Source organism: Adiantum capillus-veneris, chromosome 24 (assembly GCF_014529385.1).
Source record: "Adiantum capillus-veneris isolate H3 chromosome 24, ASM1452938v2, whole genome shotgun sequence".
Taxonomy (NCBI): domain Eukaryota; kingdom Viridiplantae; phylum Streptophyta; class Polypodiopsida; order Polypodiales; family Pteridaceae; genus Adiantum; species Adiantum capillus-veneris.
Genome location: NC_140954.1, coordinates 129,918,953 through 129,941,221, shown reverse-complemented (window position 1 = coordinate 129,941,221; position 22,269 = coordinate 129,918,953). Strand labels below are relative to the sequence as shown.

The 22,269-nt window shown below is 44.3% G+C and overlaps 1 protein-coding gene and 2 pseudogenes across 2 annotated transcripts; all 3 read left to right on the top strand.

Moving 5' to 3' along the window:
• Positions 1–4,976: 4,976 nt before the first annotated feature.
• On the top strand, positions 4,977–6,607 carry LOC147427128 (uncharacterized; annotated as a pseudogene).
• Positions 6,608–7,368: 761 nt separating this feature from the next.
• On the top strand, positions 7,369–11,530 carry LOC147427127 (glycine-rich domain-containing protein 1-like). 2 transcript variants are annotated; one of them, XM_086498407.1, is made up of 10 exons: positions 7,370–7,670; positions 7,923–8,043; positions 8,275–8,529; positions 8,618–9,073; positions 9,173–9,729; positions 9,815–9,921; positions 10,078–10,259; positions 10,353–10,508; positions 10,609–10,750; positions 10,933–11,530. In XM_086498407.1, exons 1-10 carry the CDS (start codon positions 7,486–7,488, stop codon positions 11,187–11,189), a joined length of 2,418 nt encoding a protein of 805 aa, XP_086354533.1. In that variant the 5' UTR covers positions 7,370–7,485; the 3' UTR covers positions 11,190–11,530. The 2 variants fall into 2 exon arrangements, with proteins under 2 accessions (XP_086354534.1, XP_086354533.1); XM_086498408.1 differs by lacking the exon at positions 10,609–10,750 and having other exon boundaries at positions 7,369–7,670; positions 10,933–11,088.
• Positions 11,531–17,748: 6,218 nt separating this feature from the next.
• Positions 17,749–22,269, top strand: part of LOC147427126 (uncharacterized) — a 62,252-nt pseudogene continuing 57,731 nt past the window's right edge.

Sequence of the window (22,269 nt, the reverse complement as noted above, 5' to 3'; positions counted from 1 at the left end):
GAGATAAGTCTTGACTTCTCTATATTGCACTTGGATCCCGAGGCCACGGAAAATGTTTGCACAATCTCTAGAGCTCTCTTGACAACTTGAGGGCACGCCTTCAAGAATAGGAGCAAATCATTTGCGAACATTTTGGCCAGTAGCTGGTCGTTGCCCGGTAATGCTAGACCTTGAATCTCTCCCCGCGCAGCACTGACTTCGAGCATCATAATGATAGGATGCGACCCGATGGTGAAAAGCAAGGGGGCCAAGGGACATCCTTGCTTAATAGACCTTAAAGAGCCCACAATTCTGTCATTAAACAGGAGCTCTAATTGGCTGCCAACGCCTCGAGGCCCAAAGCCCAGAGCTCCCATGACTTCTTCTATATAGGACCATTCTATTCTATCATAGGCTTTGTCGAGGTCCAGCTGTAGCAAGATGCACTCTTGCTTGGAGAAGGATGCATACTCTATTCCTACCATTGCTGCCAAGATGTCGTCATATATAGATCTCCCTTTAATGAGCCCGTGTTGATGGGGAGAAATGATCCGACTCAGGAGGGGGGCAAGTCTTAGAGCTATCAACTTGGCAATAATTTTGTATGCTAATGACATCATCGTAATGGGACGCCAATGTTAAAGTTGAGAGCAGCAGATCTGTTTGGGGATGGGCTTGATAAGCCCTCTCTTAACACTTGCATCCAATGACTCTTCAGCAACAACTTGATTGGCCATCCGTGTGACTGGACCCTTGAGATCATCCCAAAATTCCCTACAGAATTCAGTCGTCAGTCCATCCCAACCAGGGGACTTTTCATTGCCAAGATCTTTTAGTGCGGCTGAGCATTCCTCCTCAGAGAACGCCTTTTCCATGCGGTTGGCTTCCTCCTGGGGAACCTTCTTTTCAACACTCCCAAGTAAAGACGCTCGGGCTTCTTCCACTTCTTGAGATTGGGTCTCTGGGTGGCCGATAATCTGGCTGAGATAATTGAGCATAAGTCCAGCCACCTCATCTTGGTTTTGAAATGTATTCCCTTTCTCATCATCGAGCACTTGCACGCGGCCTTGACTCTTCCTCACTTTCAGAGCCCTAAAAAAATGTGCTTGGTTAGAAGGCTCTGGTGGAAGGAAAGTTTCCCTAGAGAGAAATCTCGCCTTCCTGATTTCCTCCAGCTGTCCGTTGGCCAGGTGAGATTTAGCTTCAAGCCATCGCTTGTGCTCATCCTCGGTAGCCAGTCCGGCAGTCTTCCTAGAGGCTAATTGCGCTACCTCCTCTGTGAGATGTTTGATATGTGCCTCATTGGATATTTTAACCCGAGGACCCGAAGCTTTGATAGCTTTTTGTACACTCCGAACAAATAGGTTCCAAGCACTGGGTTTATTCATCCCCACATCTTTCTTGAGCTTTCCCAACGCTTTCTTAATGATGCTTCTGAAGAGAGGGTCTTTGAACAGGTGTGTCCCTATAACCAGAATCTTTTTCTCCCCTCTCGGGGATTTCTCCCCTCCTTAATCTTTCTTGAGTTGTAAGTGCAATGGCATGTGATCGGAGAGGCTTTTTGTTGAGATTACCTTCATCTCTAACGTCGTTGAAATCCAGTCACCTTGATGAGAGCAGTAGCATCTGTCCAGCCGGGAGGTAGTGCAGGCATATTGAAGGCTTGTGTAGGTGAATCCAGGTATGTTGTTCCATGGGCCCACCTCCCACAAGTCAATCATAGCCCACTTCTCACATAAGCTCGGCCATTTAGACTTTTCTGAGCCAGCCAGTATACTGGCGAAGCCTGTTCTGTCCTTGCTTTTCTCGACCATATTGAAACCTCCAACCATCGGCTACTCCCCTTCGATCGGAGTATCCCTGAGCTGCATCCACAATTTAGCTCTATCCTTTGCATTGCAAGGGCCGTAAACATTTCCTATGGTGATAGGTTGATTGTTCCATCTAATTCTAACACCCAGGACTCTTCCGAAGGGGTGGTTTAGAACCATCTTTGGCTCCAAATCTGTGTCAGCAATGAAGAAGACACCACTGTAACCGTCACTTCCTTCCCCATAAAAATAAGTTTTTTTCCTACAGTCTGTTTTCTCTTGCTACGAGCATCCAGATGGTGCTCTTGGATGGCCCAACAATTGACTGCCTTCTCCTTCTTCACTTCTTCCTAGAAGAGAGTGCCCTTCTTCCGGGTTTTTTATCCCTTTACGTTCCAAGATTGAATAGAGAGAGTATCCATCATTGGGAAAGGGGGACAAATTCTTCTGCCTCCGGGAACTCTTCAACAGAGTTCCCATTTAGGTTGTCCTCTTCCATTGGCTCCTTTTCTGCTGGAACCTGCATGGTATCCAGCTTGGAAGTGAAAAGGTCCTCTTGATTCGTCTTCCCCAAAACTTCAAATAAGTTTTCATATAGGAAAGGAGGCTTTGGGCAATCCGGTGGGATACCTTTGATCTGCCCCAAGGCCCTAGCCTGCGCTTTGAACCGTTTACATGAAATATGAGATATTTGTTGCCAACCCTCATCTTTTGACCAAAGAGTTGGAGACATCATGATCTTCTGCATTCCTGGGGTGGCCGTTCTTTGTTGAGCGGTGGATGAGAAGCGGTAGCTTTGGGTGGTCTTGCCCTTACCCTGGTTGCCATGATCTTGTTTCTCTCCATGTTTATCTGAATTGACATTATTTTGACCACTCTCTACCTTGCCAAGATTTTCAGTAGGCTTCTTTGTTGAATCTATTGCGTTCGTGCCACCCTGTGGGGTATCCATTAATTCGCCTCTCTCCATCATCTAGTCTGTAGGCTTTAGCACCTCAGTGGGACACGTCCTCGCATAATGACCGAATTTGTTGCATTTGAAGCAGGCACCGAAGAAGGTGTTAAAATTCAAAGGAATAATCTTTAGTCCTACCCCAACATTCACCACCAAGTTCTTTGGTTGTGGCTTTCGCAAATCCCACCAAATACAGATCTTGTTTGCTGCTACACCCGAGGCTCTGGAAGATGGGACAAAAAGTGGATCACCAAGCAAAGCTGCGAGGTCCTTCAAGTTCTTCCTAAGCCATACGGGGAGGTTGAAAAACTCCACCCATACTGGGCAAAGATCCTTGAATGCCTCGTTAGATTCAAACAGAGGGTCCCAGGGGAGCACGCATACCGGCCCGTGATTGAAGAACAGCGGGCTTTTCGCCAAAACCCTCTCAACCATTGCATTGTCGTTAAACTGAACTGACACGGATCCTTTTGCTATATATTGGGTGAACATTACCGAGCCGTGCTGATTCAGAACTAGTGGACTACAGAGCCAGTTACTGAGCTCAATTCTATTGGGAACTCTCCTTATAAACCCGAAGACCAGAGTGAAATTTGCAACCTCCGCAAGTTGTCTTTTCACAATGGCAGAGGAAACAACCACCGTAACGGCATCTTCCACCTCGACACACTGCGGGAGCGCCTTCTTGAGTGCTTGAAAAGCTATGTCCCTTTGGCCACTTCAACAGCATCCTCCTGCATCGTCGAACCTTCGCGCGACCTTTTGTTCACTACTAGTGCACAAAGGATTGCCGCTAGGTTTTTTTCCACATCCGTTTTTCTTTGTTTCAGTTCCTCCTTACTCAGATTAGTAAGGGAGCTTTGACCGCTATCATCGACGCCTGGTTTCGCAAAGTCGTATGTCGGTTCGATAGCCTTTAGAGTGTCGGGGTGCTCGATCTTCGACCTCTGTTTGCCCACTGCCTTGGCGTAGGACGGCTTAGAAGAACTGGTCATGGCGCGATGGAAGGCCTTAATATCTTATCACTTCCAATCAAAGGCTTTGGTATGGAAAAGGTAGAAGCCTTTGGTATGTGAAAAGGCAAATAAAGGGAAGCCTCAAGAACAAAGGAAAAACGATTATTTTTGGCACAATACTCCGGAGCATAATCAACGATTATTTCAAACTGCAAACGACGATTATTAACGTCTTGAAAGTAGCGATTATTAAGGCGGAGTGCGTGCAACAGAGAGTGGAGCAGACGCTGGTCGATCTCCCCTCAACACAGGCAACCCCACACCAAGGCTAATGCAAGGATCTAAGCGCAGAGCTTCGAGCTGCCAAACAGAAAGAGGTCAAGACACAGCCTAGCAACATATCCTACTTGCACATGGAGCCCAGGGCACACGCTTGGGAGTCCCTTGCGTAGACCAAGCCGATCGAAACCATCCAGCACTCACGAGACCATCGCCTTCACTCAGACACTCAGACGCTCCATCAAGCAATGAGTCTTCTTATGAAAAGCTACAAATTTTTTAATCTTTGGAGAAATGTATTTTCACAACCAGGGGTATCTTGGGAATATTGGAAAATTTGAAGGGCATTTTGGGAATTTATGACAAAATATTGGGGGTGTTTTGGGAATTTTTGAAACTGGAGGGGAATTTCCACAAATTAGAGGGGTATTTTGGTAATTTTCCCTTTGATTAATAACACGGTGGCCTTCTGTACGCATGAAGAGAGGGAGAAAGGATCAATATATATATCTATAATAGGAAAATTACCAAAATACCCCTCCATTTTGCTAAAATTCCCAAACTGCCCCTCGTATTTTCAAAATTTCCAATCTGCCCAGCGTGTCCAAAAACTTACGAATACAAACTACTTTCGCCTGCGAGCAAAAACTTGCACATAAACGAAGCGCGCAAACCTGCAGCCACGCGTTCTCTCAGCTTATTACATGACTGCGCGTTCTCCCAGGTTAGAATCAGGTTGCGCGTTCTCTCTCTCCAATGCCGAGCCTATATGCAATAGTGTGGGCAGCCTGTATGCAGGTGTGAGGGCATTCCCTTCTATGTGTTGTGCAAGAACAATGGCATGCAAAGGAGCCTCTATGAGATGTGTGGGCAGATTCTTATGCTTTAGAGTTGTGCAACAAGATAGTGCATGGCACATATTGAGAGCAAGAGGCCTTTGTATGTATGCAAGTGTGGTAGTAAAGAGCAGTTGTGAGCAAATACACGAGGGAAACTATGGCTGAGAATAATGCAAACATGGTTGAGAACAATGCACCCGAAGCTACCATGTCTACGACTCTTTGAGTCGGTGCTCAATTTGAGTCTCTTAGTGTGCTTCGTTCAATGGTTTGAGAACATGCCATCAAGTCTCATGTAGAGCTAAGGCTTGCCAAGTCAGATAGATCCAGGTACACCGTTGTATGCAAGGCAGAGGGATGTAAATGGCGCTTGCATGCATCCTAGATCTCTGGTGGGCCTGGTTGTGTGGTGAAGGTATTTCTTGATGAGCACACTTGTGGTGGTGCTTCACAGCTTGGAAACAAGGAGGTCACCGCCGAATGGGTTGCATCAAAGTATGTTGAGAAACTTCAAGAACACCCAATGTATAGGCCGAAGGAGCTCATGGCCGATTTGCGTTGAGAAGCTGGAGTTTCAAGTTCATACAAGGTTGCTTGGAAGGCAAAGCAACTTGCTTTGGGTATTGTTCATGGTGATCATGCAAAATCTTATGGAAAACTTCAATCTTACTGTGACAAGCTTGTGGCCAGTAATCCAGGTTCTATGGCCCATTTACAACAAACCGTTGAAGGTCGTTTTCATCGCTTGTTTCTTGCGTTTGGAGCATACATCACTGGCTTTTCCCATTGCTGTGACTTTATTGGGTTGGATGGCACATTCTTGACAAGCAAATATCTTGTTGCTTTATTGACAGCCACAATGATTGATGCTACGGGGGCTTTGTTTCCAATAGCATTTGGTGTAGTAGATGCGGAAAATGAAGACAATTGGTTGTGATTTTTGCAAAATGTACGTGATTGCATGACGCGTGTTAATGGGGTCACTTTTGTGTCAAATAAGCAGAAAGGTCTTCTACCCGTTGTAGGGCTTGTCTTTCCAGGGTGTGAGCATGCATATTGTATGCGTCATTTGGATGCAAAAATGCAACAATGGGGAATTCATTCGATTGTTTTGGGTAGTAGGTTATGCTAACACTAATATTGACTTTGACGAGGCTATTGAAGGGATGAAAGCCATAAGTCCTGGTGCAACGGACTACTTATTGTCCACTTCTCCCCCATCTCATTGGGCAACAATCCACTTTAAAGACAAGCATTATGGACATCTTACGTCCAACATTGCAGAGTCGTTGAATGCATGGTTTCTTAAGGCTAGAGATAAGCCTATCATATCTATGCTTGACATCATTCGTCGACAACTAACAGCTTGGTTCCACGCACGTAGAACGGAGGGTAAGAAGGCATGTGAGTCTTTGGGAGATAGAGTGCAATTTACATTGGTTGCAAATGTAGAGAAAAACTTGCGTGACGTAGGAAATGTTGCTCGGCAATACCGAATCTTGCCCTCTAGTGATATGGTTTTTGAAATCTTGACAAATAAGAGAACATGTGTGGTTGATGTACCTACTAAGTCATGCTCATGTAACAAGTGGCAAACATTTGAAATTCCATGTGCTCATGCTATTGCAGCTATTCTCTTCAAGAGAGAAGAGAGAGTGTGTTCAATCGTATGTACATAAGGCATATAGTATGCAAGCCTATTGTGATACTTATAGTGGTGTCATAAGTCCAAATGTGGATGCAAGCGAAGATGCTAATGATCAATTGAAACCACCTGCAACACGCTGACCACCTGGGCATCCTAAAAAACTTCGTATTAGAACTGAGGATCGCTTCAAGGAAAAGCGTGACTTAACATGCTCTCGTTGTGGTGGTCTTGGCCACAACGAATGTACTTGCAAAGCTCCAATTGCAGATTGATATACATAGTGGGGATTTGGCTTCATATAGTATTAGAAAGCCACAACAAGCGTACTTACAACGCTCCAATCGCAGATTAATATGTGGGAAGAATTGGCTTCATTTTGTATTGGGAGGCCAAAATGCATGTGAGGGGTTTTCTCTCCAATTTGGCTTCATTTTGTATTGGAAAGCCAGATTGTGTGTGAGGGGCCATCTCTTCGATGTGGCTTCATCTTGTATTGAGAAGCCAAAATGCGTGTGTCGTATTTTCTCTTTGTTTTGGCTTCATTTGGGATTTTGAATATCTTGGGAATTTTCAAAAAAATTTGGGGTATTTTAGGAAATTCTAGGTGTATTTTGTGGGTAGATTGAGAATTTTGAAAATACGAGGGGTATTTCAGCAGATTAGAGGGATATTTTGGTAATTTTTCCTTAATACGAGGAGATGACGCAGCGAACACATACCACAATCCTGCTACACGAGGCTATATGTCTCATAGAAAGTAAGCGGTCAAAGATATCTCCGACCGAGTACGAGTCCTGACGCCTTGTGCGAAGTTGCGCGGCTCTCTTCCGCTGTGTTCCCTTCTCCTCTCAGATACACACACAGCTCTCTCTCTCTCTCTCTCTCTTCCACACCCCCCCCCCCCCCCAACCCACCCACCCACACATACACACACAGCCACCCACACACACATCTCTCTCTCTCTCTCTCTCTCTCTCTCTCTCTCTCTCTCTCTCTCTCTCCATCCATTGCCACGGTGATGGGCGAGCAGAGTAGTACTGCGGAATCGGTGCAGGCCGACAATTGGAGCTCTGCGCTGGCTTTATCGTTGAGCATTGATCCAGTGGTTCCCAAGGCTCTCCAGCTGCTGCATTTCCTTGAGCAGGTCGATCGCCATCGCTGCTTATACCAGGCCGGCCCTGCACTTTCCCGCGCCATTCAAAGGTGAGGAATATCTCTCTCAACCACATCTTCTGTACAATGCAGGCACGCGCGCACACACACACACACACACACACACACACACACACACACACACACACACACACACACACACACAGAGAGAGAGAGAGAGAGAGAGAGAGAGAGAGAGAGAGAGAGAGAGAGAGAGGTGGGGGTATTGTAGGATGCATTGTTACATGCCTGAGGAAGCGGTTATGGTGTGTGTCTCATTGAGTATTGATGGGTATGCTGTAGATATGAGGAGTGCTGGCTGCCTTTGCTTGCTGAGTATGGCAGTGGCTCCACTGGGTGCTCGGTACCTCTTCAACCTCCTCTCGACTGTGCTTGGATATGGCATTGCCATCGTCTCAACCCGGTAAGCAATTAGTCCATTGCTTTCCTTTCAAATGGTGTGGTTGCTATGTAAATCTCCCAGCCCCAGTATATACAGTATAATGGGATGACATATCACCATAGCTTGGAGCTTTGCACCTGACTCATTAGCTCACTCAGTTCAGCTACTTTGCAAACATTAGTATTTATATGAGTGAAGAATGAGAAGGACTGTCCACCATGAATTCATGGTGAACCCCTTGTTTGCTTGTAGATCGCATATGCCCACGACTGCCAGCTTCTATATGGACGCCTTCTCGGTGCCCCCATGACGATGGAGGTACCTGAGGTCATAGAGAGCAGCCGGAAGAAGTGGGAAGAGCGGTACCCCCAGGAGCAGTATCACCTGGACCTCACTCAGTTTCAACATGTAGATCAAAGGCAGCTACCTGCCCTTCCAAAACAAGCGTCGAGAATTCAATATAATCTTGAAGAGGCAGCAATGAGGCAAAGTACTTTCTACTATCAGGTGCATTAAGTGTCTTGTTTTGTGCTTCTGCTTTACCCCAGCATATTGCAAATGTGAGTATGGACTTTACATTATGGTGTTGGAGTAGGTTTCCCAGTCACATATGAAGGAGGTGAGCTTTCTGGCGGCTTCTGTCCAGCGCTACAAGGGGTTTTTGCATCTGTTCAAAATGACAGGCCGCAAGTTTTTCTTGGTTCCGACATACGACATAGATTTGATGTGGCATGCTCACCAGCTGAACCCGCAAGCGTATGCAGAAGACCTCACTCGCATACTAGGCAAAGTTCTTGAGCATGATGATACTGATGCAGATAGAAACCTGGGCCAGAAGTTGCAAGAGGGCTTTGAACAAACATGCAGATTGTGGCAGGAATCTTATGGCACTATGTATCAGCGAGCTGGTGCTATGTATCGAGGAGAGCCACCAGCTCCTCTTCTGTTACCCTCACCAGCCCCCAATTTATCATCCAATGCCAACAAGCCGACGACAGCACTTGGCATGCCATTGGACTTCACTCCATTGGCTTCCAGAGAACTTATGCAGGTGAGAACGCTCTTTAGCTCTTTAGCTACTAGGAATCTGCTGCTAGAAATCTGTGCTTCTTGTAAGGACGTGTGCTTTAACCCATAAACTTGTCTACAGGTCTTTGTAACTGTCATCAAAGCTCGAAATGTACCGCACAAGAAGAAAGGAAATTTTCGTGTCCGTCTCCAAATGGAGAGGAAGTGTAGCCATTTCAAGCTTGAAACTGCCTCCATGCCTTTGCTTTCTGAACTTGCCTGGAATCATACTTGGACATTGGAAGTTGAGAAGTTGACAAATGGCTTGCGGCTTGAGCTTCTACGAAAGCGCGGCAATGCACTCAAGCAAAAGATAGTTGGCAGTGAGATACTTGGTGTGGCTCATCTCTCATGGCAGCAACTGCTAGCCACTCCCACTCTTTCTTATGATGGGTGGTTGAGTATGTCACATATGGCGGTTCCGCGCCGCTCCATCAATGGCAAGCCTCCATCATTACTTGTGTCTGTATCAGTGACGCCTCCTCAGCTTGCACCACGATTGTTCCGAACCATCAATTGCATCCCTACGGATGACACTTGCCGCATGATTGAGGGTTTACCGACACGTGGACAGGGATGCTGGCTGACGAAGACTGTTCTTGATCACACCAATGGAGTGGTCTTCATTGTCCGTTCGTGGTTAGTGGTGCATAGCACTCACATCATGGTCACTTTGTTTGATTGCACATGCTCAATTTCATATGTACGTGTCGCGTCTTCTCAGGTATTCCGATGGGCAGACGTCTACCCCAGAAGAGAAGAGGTGCTTCCACATTCATCAAGGTGAATGGGAGTACCCAAACATCTACAACACTGTAGGAACTGCTCCAGGTATAATTTTTCTTTTCAAGACACTATTAAGTACTCTTAAGGTTGTCTTTGTCCCAATAATATGGGAAACAGCTTAAAAGCTGTTTCTGTTATGGATCTGCATCTCGGTTGATATCAATGAATTAGCTGAGTGCAACATTCTATTTGGTTTTGCAGCCAAAATAGTTGGAAGTGCCAGGCAATTGATATCGGAGCGGGACACATCTGCAATCCTATCGATGCAGCGATGTTGGGGTTTCTTCGACAATAGCTCTCGACTTGCTGTGAGTAGAGCAATGGCAGACCCAATGTGGAACATGAGGCCTCTTTTGGAAATACATGGAAGCCTCAGCAATCAGGTTAGGCAAAGTTCTAAAAACTGTCTGCCCTTTTTACCCCCCTCAAGTTGTGCCTCTTCATAAAGATTTTTCTTGGGCAACTTCACTCTTCAGATACGCCTTGTATGCGGCCGAAAGCTTGACTACGAGGTGATAGGAGCTACTGATGAAGAAGAAGGAGGATTTGTCACTTTAATTCGCTACAATCCAATTGATGCACCCCTTGGGAAAGCAACTGCCCTTTTCAATTGGAGGACTGGTGCCATGGAGGTACTAAAGCATTACCTTCCATTTCTAGTTACCCTGCCTGTAATTGAGGAGAGCTTTTTCTTGTAGAGCTATTACTTGAAAGATGGTCTTGTGTGGATAGGTTTTACCCACAGAGAGCGTGGTTCTCGTACTGTCTTTGTTGAATATAATTGCTACCTCTGTCTATGACATGGAGGGCTTGAAAATCAAGCTCAAGTCAAGTCGAGCTCCACTTCCACAGGCAACCTCGGCTGATGAATGGGGTAAGTTGAAATGCATGAATGCAAGGTCAGAGGGAGGGCTCTGCTCAGATCGGATTATGCCATCTTGTTATGTTGATAGGACATGGGGTACTTGGGGATGCAAGGTTGTCTACTTCTTTCTCACAAGGCCATGATGCCCGAATTTGTAAATGTCCTAACGCTGTCACCCATGTTCCACATAGGGGCTGTTGTGATGACAACGAGAAGTGGAGCGTCAACGATGTCAAGACGAGAGGCCATGATGCCATATTATTGCTGGTGGGACATGTCACCCATGATTTGGGCTTCGTACTTTTACAGCCCCGGCAATGGCGCGCTTGGAGCGGCAGGATGCAGAGCAGCTGGAGCATGTGGTGGAGGTTGTGGAGGAAGTGCTTGCGGAGGAGCTGGATGCGGAGGCAGTGGTTGTGGTGGTGGTGGTTGTGGTGGTGGGGATTAAAAAACATGATGGTTTGCCTTAATGCAATGCTATTAAAGGGAAGATGAAGGAAGGAAGAGTACTTGTTTATACATTGTACTGACCCATGTTTTAAATGTGAGAAAAAGGGAAGAAGAGCCTTTGTAACATACTGTACCATAGTAAAATTGATGTGTTGTAGATTGCCATTTGTGTACATCATAAAATATCAACTCTCTCCTCAGATGCTAAATGGCTTGGTTGTATGAATGGTTGTATTGGCTAGGAGCCCATTTTGAGTTTCAACAAGGACCCATGTATGACTGACAACATTCATTAATCTTTTATAAGAATAACCCATCAAAGATTGGAAATTTCCTATTGCCATGGAGTTTCTAGATCTAGACACAAGCTTATGCTGATCAGGATTTAAGATAAATTGCTCATCTTGGTGAATGTTCTATGGTGAATATTGTGGGATACACTTTAGGTGCTATGGGGGATCTGAACTACTTGCATTGCAGCTAGCAAGTTTGTGCTATCGCAATCGAGGAGGATGAAGGTTTATTGTATTTCCGAGATTTGGTGTTCCATTGTAGATGGGACGAGCACTTGCCACAAATCAGTCATCCGTATGTTTGGCTTCATGGATTGGATGTGAGTTGACATGTTCACCAACTCCTTAGCATACAAAAGCTTAAACTTGGAATTCCAGACCTTGCATTCTAATGATGTGAAATAAACAAAAAAGAATAGTCTAAATAAACACAGAAGATTTTGTGAAATTAAAACCTTACTTTTGTTCTACAGCATGCATGCAACCTCCCCATCAATATAGCGTGCATGCAGCCTCTCCATCAATATAGCATGCATGCAACCTCTCCATCAATATAGAGAGTAATGTGTAAGAGGTTAACATTTTTAGGGTGCAAGATTTGTTATCTTTGAAGCGACATATCCAATGTTACCATAGAGAGATTTGACATAAAGGTTTAGATGTTTATGTTCCATGTTTATCTGCGGGATTGGTGCGGATTGAGAAGTTGCACTTCTCCTTTGCCTTTCTAGAATGGATTTCCATAATCCATTTGGTCATCGTTCCTCAATCTGTGGGATATGTACTTTTAGATATGACCTATTGTCATATGGGATGTTTGCACACACTCCTTCAGTTTGATCACCGTTTGGTATTGTTTGTCAGGTTGTGTTTCTAGCTCATTAACAGTTTGTGGTTGAGTTCCTACTTCCATGTTGCTTTGTGGTTTTGATTCTATTATCGTTTGAGGGGATGCTTCATCAGTTTTCTTTTTAGGTGTCTCAAGCTCAAATCTTTGTCGTCTTGTTTTGTCTTTGTGTGGGGTTTGCCTTAGTAGAGCCTACTCAAAACCCCACAGAAAGACAAAACAAAATGACAATGTGGTTCGAGAAAGTCTTCAAGCCACAAGATGCTTTATTATAGGCATATGAGGCTAGACTCAAGACTAAGCAAATATTAATCAAGACTACTCAAAACCCCACAGAAAGACAACAAAACGACATTGTGTCTTTCTCCTTTGTGTGGACAATTCCTCACCCAATGATCGTCTTCAAACTCATAGAGTGGATTCATGAGTTGAGGTGGCTACATCAGTGGCGTTGGCTAGCCTTGCCTAACTGGATATGTCCTAGGCTTATAGTTTGGGTTGGCTATAAACATCAAAGTGTTTTCATTTGCCAGATAGTGATCCCTTGTTGGTTGTGGTACATATAAGGTTTGGTGTAAGATCTCAATGTTCTACCCTGCAGAATAAGAAACTCTCTCATAAAATTGGCTTCTACAGAGATTCCATAAGGTTCCTTGGGTCCCTCATAGTAGGTGCGACTAGGCACTAAGGCGTGACTTTAAAAAGGTTCGATTGGTTGAGTGTATCTTACAACAATTCTATTGTCAATAGGAAAAGTTGGTTGCTATCATAGCATGGGATGCGGTCTTTTGGCTCCTAACGCAACATTATTTTGTCCCACTGGATATCTTGGTGGTGACGGTTGATTCATGGGTGGGGGATTGTATGGTAGTTCTCTCACCAAACTCCAATTGTAATAGCGCTCATGGGTTTCATTATTGGTTCACTTTTGTTCAATGGTACATAGTTTTGATTGTTGCTGTACATTTGGTACTGCAAGTCTAAGATGGTTGTAGCATTGAGTGATCACCCCCATAGATATCACCCTATCTATGCCAAAATGGGGTAGGACAAACAGGGCTTGAGGAGATTCTTGTTTGGAATGTTGACTCTTGAAACGCACTCATTGTGCATGTCAAACAGGGGCAAGGGAAAAAAGCTCTAGGCTCTTTTGATCTGATGCGAGCTAGGGCCGATGCAATCACTTACATGAAGGCATGTGGCACTACGCAAAACGCCAATTGCGGGATATGCAAACATGGGATGGATTGGGAAGTGTTGTGCTTTTGTCAATGGATGCAAAGGGAGGGCATCTCTATCGATAATATCACCCATACTAGTGGCTTGAAGACATTTGGCACTGTGCATGATGTTGATGCATTTTCCTGGCCAACATGTATTCCAAATGGGGGTGTACTGTAGAAAGGTTAAAAAGAGCTTGAGGAGATTCTTGTCCAAAATGTCGACTCCTGAAGCATATGGATTGTAGCACATGTCAAACAAGGGAAAGGTCAAGGAGCTCTACACTGTTTTTAGTTGATGCAAAGAGAGGGCCAATGCAATCACCTACACTTCCATTTTGAATGCATGTGGCACTATGAAAAATGCCGATTGGAAGATATATTGAATAGAGGTAGTATCGGGAGTGTTGGGGTTTCTTCAATGGATGCAAAGGGAGGACATCTATCCCGGTGAAATCACCTATACTTGCGGCTTGAAGACATGTGGCACGGTGCATGACATTGAGGCATTGCCTTGGCCAACATGTATGCCAAATGGGGTGTACTATAAAAAGGACAAAAAGGGCTTTAGGATATTCTTGTCACAAATATCAACTCTTGAGACGTAGAGTTTGCAACACATGTTGAAACAAGGGTAGGGGCAAGGAGCTCTATGGTGTTTTTAGTTGATGCAAAGCGAGTGTCATAATAATCAATATCTAATTCTCCTAAAGGATTTTCTCATGTTAAACTGATCATTTAATATGGGGAAGTGTCAGGGGAGAAAAATCTAGAATATTGGTTAAGCTAGCAGACTGGCCACAGTAAGGATCCAAAGGTGGGAAAATAGGGATCCAAAGGGGGGGCCATCTGTAACAATGGGCTTAAAAGACCCTAAGGTTCAGCCCATTAAGTCTTCCAAAATGCTAAGGTTCCAAAATTCAAAGGTTGTGTCCAAAGGTCAAACATTGGGGGAATTGGATGCTTTGTGTGTGTCCCAAAAGTCTTTGGCAATCCCTACATAGGAGGGGGCGAGACTTGCAAGTAGGGTATGAGAGAGAAACTCACTCACACACACACACACACACACACACACACAAGCTCTCTTTACACAAAGGGAATGAGGGACACATGTCAGCTCCCTAGCCCAGATGCCCACAAGGTGTACCCAATTCCTATTGGATGGCCTTGGAGGTGGACCAATGAGAATTAGGCTAGAGTAAATCTAGTTCAATTAATTTAAAAACACTTAATAAAAGAACCAATAAGAATTAAGCTCTCTAGAAGACTATTAGACAGTCTCCCAAGGGGACCAATGAGCATTCAGCAGCCCAATGGCTTGCCTGATTCCTATTGGCCAGGAGGCAAAGGGGTCCAATGAGAGTTTAACTGAATTAAATAATTACCTAAAGCTCTCACAATGTGCAAACATGCTTGCGGTAGCCTTAGGCTCTCAAGCGCCAAATGGACTAGTCATCCATTGTGGAATGATGTCGTAGGGTAACATAGGGATCCTCTACCCGCTAAGAAAAGGACTAATGAATATGCTTTATCTTCTCTACCCATAGTCGAGGATGACTATGATTTCAAGAGAGAGGTAATGTCATAATACTCAATACCTAATTCTCCTAAATGATTTTCTCATGTTAAACTGATCATTTAATATGGGGAAGTTCCAGGGGACAAAAAGCTAGAATATTGGTGAAGCTAGCAGACTGGCCACAATAAGGATCCAAAGGAGGGAAAATAGGGATCCAAAGAGGGGGCCATCTGTAAAAGATCCATGTGCAACAATGGGCTTAAAAGACCCTAAGGTTCAGCCCATTAAGACTTCCAAAATGCTAAGGTTCCAAAATTCAAAGGTTGTGTCCAACGGTCAAACATTGGGGGAATTGGATGCTTTGTGTGTGTCTCAAAAGTCTTTGGCAATCCCTACATAGGAGGGGGCGAGACTTGCAAGTAGGGTATGAGAGAGAAACTCACACACACACACATACACACACACACACACACACACAAGCTCCCTTTACACAAAGGGAATGAGCGACACATGTCAGCTCCCTAGCCCAGATGCCCACAAGGTGTACCCAATTCCTATTGGATGGCCTTGGAGGTGGACCAATGAGAATTAGCCTAGAGTAAATCTAGTTGAATTAATTTAAAAACACTTAATAAAATAACCAATAAGAATTAAGCTCTCTAGATGTCATGATAATCAATATCTAATTCTCCTAAATGATTTTCTCATATTAAACTGATCATTTAATGTGGGGAAGTGCTCGGGGAGAAAAAGCTAGAATATTGGTTAAGCTAGCAGACCGGCCAATGTAGGGATCCAAAGGAGGGAAAATAGAGATCCAAAGGGGGGGCCATCTGCAAAAGAGCCATGTGCAACAATGGGCTAAAAAGACCCTAAGGTTCAGCCCATTAAGACTTCCAAAATGCTAAGGTTCCAAAATTCAAAGGTTGTGTCCAAAGGTCAACCCTAGGGAAAATTGGATGCTTTGTGTGTGCCCTAAAAGTCTTTGCACATCCCTACATGGGAGGGGGCGAGCCCTAAAGGTAGGGGATGAGAGAGAAATCCACACACACACACACACACACAGGCTCCCTTTACACAAAGGGAATGAGGGACACATGTCAGCTCCCTAGGCCAGATGCCCACAAGGTGTGTCCAATTCCTATTGGAAGACCCTTGAAGTGGACCAATGAGACTTAAGCTAGAGTAAATCTAGTTTAATTAATTTAAAAACATTTAATAAAAGAAACCAATGAGAATTAAGTCTCCTAGAAGACTATTGGGCAGTCTCCCAAAGGGTCCAATGAGCATTTAGAAGCCCCATGGCTTGCCTGATTCCTATTGGCCAGGAGGCAAAGGGGTCCAATGAGAGTTTAGTTTAATTATTTAATTACCTAAAGCTCTCACAAAAGGGGAAAGGGGGACACATGTCAGAAGGATATCACTTATGCTGCTTAATACCCATTGGCTTGACTTGGGGAGGTCCAATGAGGCAAAAGCCAGACCAAATTAGCAACAAGGGCTCGCCCAAGAGAGAGAGGGGGCTGATTTTTGCTTGGATTGACACACACACACACTCACACTTGACCATGTGTGAAGGAAGAATAATCTATCTCCTCCCAAGCTTTAATGGAGAGCTCATCACCTACTCCAAGCTTGTGAGATAGAAGCCTACATCAACACTCTCTTGGCATGTGGATGCAAATCCAACCAAGAGCCAAGCTACAATGCATGCTCATCTTCTCTACCAAGCTAATTACTAAGCTAAGCTATGCTAATATGAGTGATTATGTGAGGAGATGTACATCTTTCTTGTAAGATACTCCTTCTTCCTCTCAATCTACTCTCATACCCTGCTAGCTCTCACCATCTTCGAAGGTGTGTGAGGTCTTGGGTCTGAGAACGGGGATAATTCAAGTTGTGTTTGATTAAGTGTTTTGCTTGGTGTATGAAGCTTCCATCTTCATTGCACTAGCTAGTTTTGAAGGAACACAAAGAATTGTATTGTACAATGTCTCTCTTGATGGGAGAAACCATTATACAAAGTCTTTTAGAGGGGGGACCGGCTCCATGCAAATCCGGTCCTCAACTGTTGTCAATAGCTTAATTTCTCTCTCTTTTGAAAGTATTGTCGATGCTATCTAACTAGGTGTTATGCTTTTTGTTGCTCTCTCCACTAAAGCACTCTTGTAATTCTCATTAGGAATCTATTCTAATGAAATGCCCACTATGTTCATGCTAATTTTCGCTACACATAAGTTATTAGGCCATTAAATGTTACATTGGTATCAGAGCAGAAGGTTTCTCTTTTCTTGCTCAAGAAGGGAGGTCCTCAAGCTAGCTACAAATGGTTGGTATTATTAATTGCCTGTGAGTAAGTAGAATAGGGATTTTTCAGCCTTGCAGTGCGCCTGCCTTTGTGCAGTTAACGGGGCATCACCGTCGAGAGCTATGGTCTTAATAGTGGAGTCCTACGGGGCTTGCCTACGGCTTAACCACTATTGAGCTATTAGAAGCTTGACAGGAGCCGGTGCTGTTTTGGTGTCGAAAGACCCTCTCTTCTATTCCTTGCAATTAATGGTATTCGAGCCGCGGGTACAGTAGCTTAAGTGCTTTTTCTAAAGGGGTAAAGAGGAGTAGCAACTAGGGGTTGAAGTGCCAAAGTACACCTAAAAAGTTTACACCTAAAAGTTGTTAGAATGGCTGACAATAGTAAAGAGAGTGAAATTAATGTTGATAACTTTGATTTTGCTCATGAGCAAGCTACTAATGATGCTTCAATGCTTGTTAACTATCTTGTTTCTAGGCTTCAACAAGCCATGGGCAATCCATCTCTCCAAAGTGAAGTGCAACGGCAACTCCGTGCTCATGGGATTCTTCAAGCTATTCACCATGACGAGAGAACACCTAGGAAGCCTCCTTGTGAGACTACCAAAAGAGGTCTCTCTCTGATTCGGGAAGAAGAAGAGAATCTATATGAAGGGCTCAAGAATTTACTTCTTGATGATGCATCTCGTTCCCAAAGGAGAACTCAAGAGCCTCTACCGAAGGAACGAGAAAGAAGTGAGTCTCCCGCCACCTCGACGGAGATGGCTCCACGAAGACGGCGGGCTAAACGCTCTCCATCACCACCAAAGCGGAGAAGACCATCGTATTCTTCTCCTCACCACAATTCAAAGAGGGATGATAAAAAGCAAGAGAAGAAAAAGGCAAGAAAGAGGACACCCTCTTCTCCATCTTCTTCATCCTCTTCCTCTTATGAAAACTATGGTGAAGATGACAAAGATCAAGACAAGAAAAAGGCGAGAAAGAGGTCACCCTCTTCTGCACCTTCTTCAAATTCTTCACCCTCTGAAGAAAGTGATGGTGCAACCTTTGAACCATCAAAAAGAAGAGGCCATAGGAAATCCTATGCCGCATGGAAGAGGTCGTCCAAGTTGAAGAAATTCAAAGAGGGAGGGAAGAGCATCTCTTTCCTTACCTATGATGGTACCTTTGGTGCTACGGACAAAGTCTTGGCCTTTATCCAGTAATTCGATGCGGTGTTTGGAGATGAGGGCTTCACGGAGTCCTCTAAGCTACGCCATGTAGCTATGCACTTTCAAAAGTTCGCCAGACAATGGTGGTCTAGCCTACGAGCCAACGGTGAAGCTCCACGAACATGGAAAGCTTTAAGAGCTTCCATTATGAAGCAGTTTTTGGCCACCGATGCCAAAGACAAAGTACTCACCGAATGGCGAAGCTTAAAGCTCTCTCCCAATGAATCTATTCACAAATATGTAGACAAGTTTTGGGACCTACAACTCAAAGCCACTCTCTTCAAAAAGTTGGATTTTGGAGAGCAAAAGCAACAATTTTGTGCGGGCTTAACCGAAGAAATGGCGGAGTATGTCAACTCCCAAAGACCACGTACCATATCGGCGGTAATACACCACACTATGGTCGCCTCTCGAATCAATTTCCAAACGGGGGTAAAAAGAAATAATAAGCCCCCGGAAAACAAGGGTTCCAATGAGCCTAAGGGGAAGGACAATGTCCAAAAGTCTCCTAAGGGCAACTCCAACAAAGCTAAAGAGAAGGGAGTTTACAAAGGTAAGAATAAACTCTCTCCTGAAGAGCTTGAGCGTTATCGTAAGGATAACCGGTGTTTCAAGTGCGGCGAACAAAGGCATGCGTACCGCGCTTGTCCCCAAAAGAACAACCGCCAAGATCCTCCTAGAGCTTCCTTGGTTGAAATCCAAGAGGAGGAGACTCACCAAACTCACCACAACGGATCTCCTCTATGCCATGCTTGGGGAAAGGAAAGAGAACATGATGCTTTTATTCTCTTTGACCCTGGTTCTACTCACAATTTTATATCTATAGAGTTGGCCACCAAGCTAGGAATACAATCCTACGAGATGGGCGATGTCCTACCCGCAGACAGTGCCTTCAAGGGGCAAGAAGTTTCAGTCACTCCCTTAATCGGGAAATTGAAGCTTCATGTCCAAGGCTATGTGGACAAAGAGGACTTCTTTATCTCTCCTCTCAAGCATGAGGATGTAATCCTAGGGGCACCATGGTTTGACCGCCTGGCTGCTGATGTTAAATTTCCTGAAAGGAGAATCTCCTTTAAGTTCAGGAAAAAAGACATGTATATAGATGCTAAGGAGATGGGTAACACCATCCCCATTGTACATACACCAGCTTTCAACAAGTCAATAAAGAGCTCTATTTCCGTGTACATGATTTTTGTTAAAGACTCTCAAAATGAACCTAATGCTTTAGCAAAAGAAAATAAAAGCAACCAAAAGGAATTAGAGTTATCCAATTTTCTCAAGGGGTTTCAAGATGTTTTTATTGACGACATCCCTTATGAGCTACCTCCTAAACGAGGTAATGATGACCATGCAATTGAACTTCTTCCAGGAAGTTCAGCGCCTAACAAACCTCCTTATAGAGTTTCTCAAGCTCAACAAGAGGAGATTATGCGGCAAGTGCATGAGTTAGTTGAGAAGGGCATGGTTAGGCCTAGCTCATCTCCATTTTGCTCACCTGTGCTATTAGTGCAAAAGAAAGACGGCACATATCGTATGTGTGTTGACTATAGAGCACTAAATAGGATCACTATCAAGAATAGGTTTCCCGTTCCACGGGTAGAAGACCTATTTGATAAGCTACAAGGATCGACCTACTTCAGTAGGGTTGACCTAAAGAGTGGCTATCATCAAATAAGGATAGTTGATCAAGACATTGTAAAGATCGCGTTTCGCACTACATTTGGTCTTTACAAATACATTGTCATGCCTTTTGGCTTGACCAATGCACCAGCCACATTCAACCGCTTGATGGAGAAGCTGTTCAGGCCTCATCGAACCTTCACTGGAGTGTTCTTTGATGATATTATCATCTAATCTAATTCATTGGAGGAACACAAGCAACACCTCCAGGTAATATTTCATGGTCTGCTAAGGAGAACAATGCTTTCGAAAAGCTTATCTCTCAACCTGTGCTTACACTACCGAATCTCTCAAAACCATTTGAGGTCCAATGTGATGCTTGTGGTGATTGCCTTGGAGCTGTTTTGCTCCAAGAAGGGCACGCCATAGGCTATGAGAGTCGAAGGCTCGACCCTGTTGAGCAAGCTCTAGGCATATACGAAAAGGAACTCCTTGCAGTTCTACATGCCTTAGATTCATGGAAGCACTATTTATTGGGGACTCCTTTCATTCTGCGAACGGATCACCAAAGTCTTAAGTACTTCATGACACAGACCAAGCTCTCCGACAAACAAATGAGGTGGGCAAATTTCCTTTCGCAATTTCATTTTCATATTGCTCACATTACTGGCAAGCATAATCAAGTAGCCGATGCACTCTCAAGACGACCGAGAGTGAATGCGGTTTCCATAGCAACTCACAATGATCTATCTTCAATGATAGATGAGTATGCTATTGATCCCGATTTTAGAGATGTGATTTCAGCCCTTGCATTAGGGAAGAAAGAAGAACCATTTACTTTACAAGATGGTTATCTTCTCTATGGCAATAGAATATGCGTTACTAACTCACTACGTGAGAAAGTAATGTATGAATCTCATGCTCCACCTTATGCGGGGCATAGAGGGATTCAGTCTACCTTAAAGGGAATTGAAACATATTTCTATTGGCCTACCATGAAAGTGAACATACAAGAGTATGTTTCCAAATGTGTGGTATGCCAAAAGACCAAATGTGATAGAGGGAAGCAACTTGGATTGCTTCAACCCTTGCCAATCCCTAATTCACCATGGGAGAGCATATCCATGGATTTTATCTTTGGATTGCCTAAGTCTATCCATGGGAATACGGGAATATGGACGATAGTAGACAGGTTTAGTAAACAAGCTCATTTTATACCTGTCAAAAAGACTATCAAAGCCCATCAAATGGCAACCCTCTTTATTTCACAAATTTTCAAGTACCATGGCTTGCCCATGTCCATAGTGTCGGATAGAGATCCTAGAATGACCAGTAATTTCTGGAAGGGTCTCTTTGAGAATTTAGGAACAAGGCTAAACTTCTCTTCGGCCTATCATCCACAAACTGATGGCCAAAGTGAAATAGCTAACCTAACCATTCTCGATCTACTAAAAGCCTATGTAACGGAAGTAGATCAAAGATCCCAATGGGAGAAGTACTTACCCTTAGTGGAGTATGCTTACAATAACACTGTACATACTTCCACGGGAAAAGCACCTTTCGAGGTAATTGAGGGAAGATCAAAAATTCCCTTGCTACTTAAGGTACATGGGAAGATCTTTGCTGCAGATGAGTATAGCCGAGACCTACAAGAATCTTTCCAAAAGATTAAGGATGCTATCTCTATCTCACAGCAAAGGCAAAAGGCTACTGCTGACAAGCACAGAAGAGCCCAAGCCTTTAAAGAAAACGATTGGGTCTTGTTAAAGTTTCCCAAGGCTCGATTAAGGCACATGACGGGCAAGAATCCTACGGGCCACCAAAAGTACTATGCTAAACTAGCAAAAAGGTACTATGGTCCCTTTCAGATTCTTAGGCCAATCAATGAGATGGCCTATCAACTTAAGTTGCCCAATCATTGGCTCATACACAATGCGTTTCATGTGAGCCTATTAAAGCCTTACAAAGGAGAGCCACCTCAAGAACCAACTATTGAAGACCCACCGGAGATCGAGGACCAAGAGGAGGTGCTGCAGCCCGAGTCCATTCTCCAACATGAAG

Excerpts from the sequence above, each read along its gene's own strand:
- LOC147427127 (XM_086498407.1), top strand. The coding sequence starts at position 7,486 with ATGGGCGAGCAGAGTAGTACTGCGGAATCGGTGCAGGCCGACAATTGG. Across the intron at positions 7,671-7,922 it reads CTTTCCCGCGCCATTCAAAG|ATATGAGGAGTGCTGGCTGC; the intron begins GTGAGGAATATC and ends GGTATGCTGTAG. Across the intron at positions 9,730-9,814 it reads GTCTTCATTGTCCGTTCGTG|GTATTCCGATGGGCAGACGT; the intron begins GTTAGTGGTGCA and ends GCGTCTTCTCAG.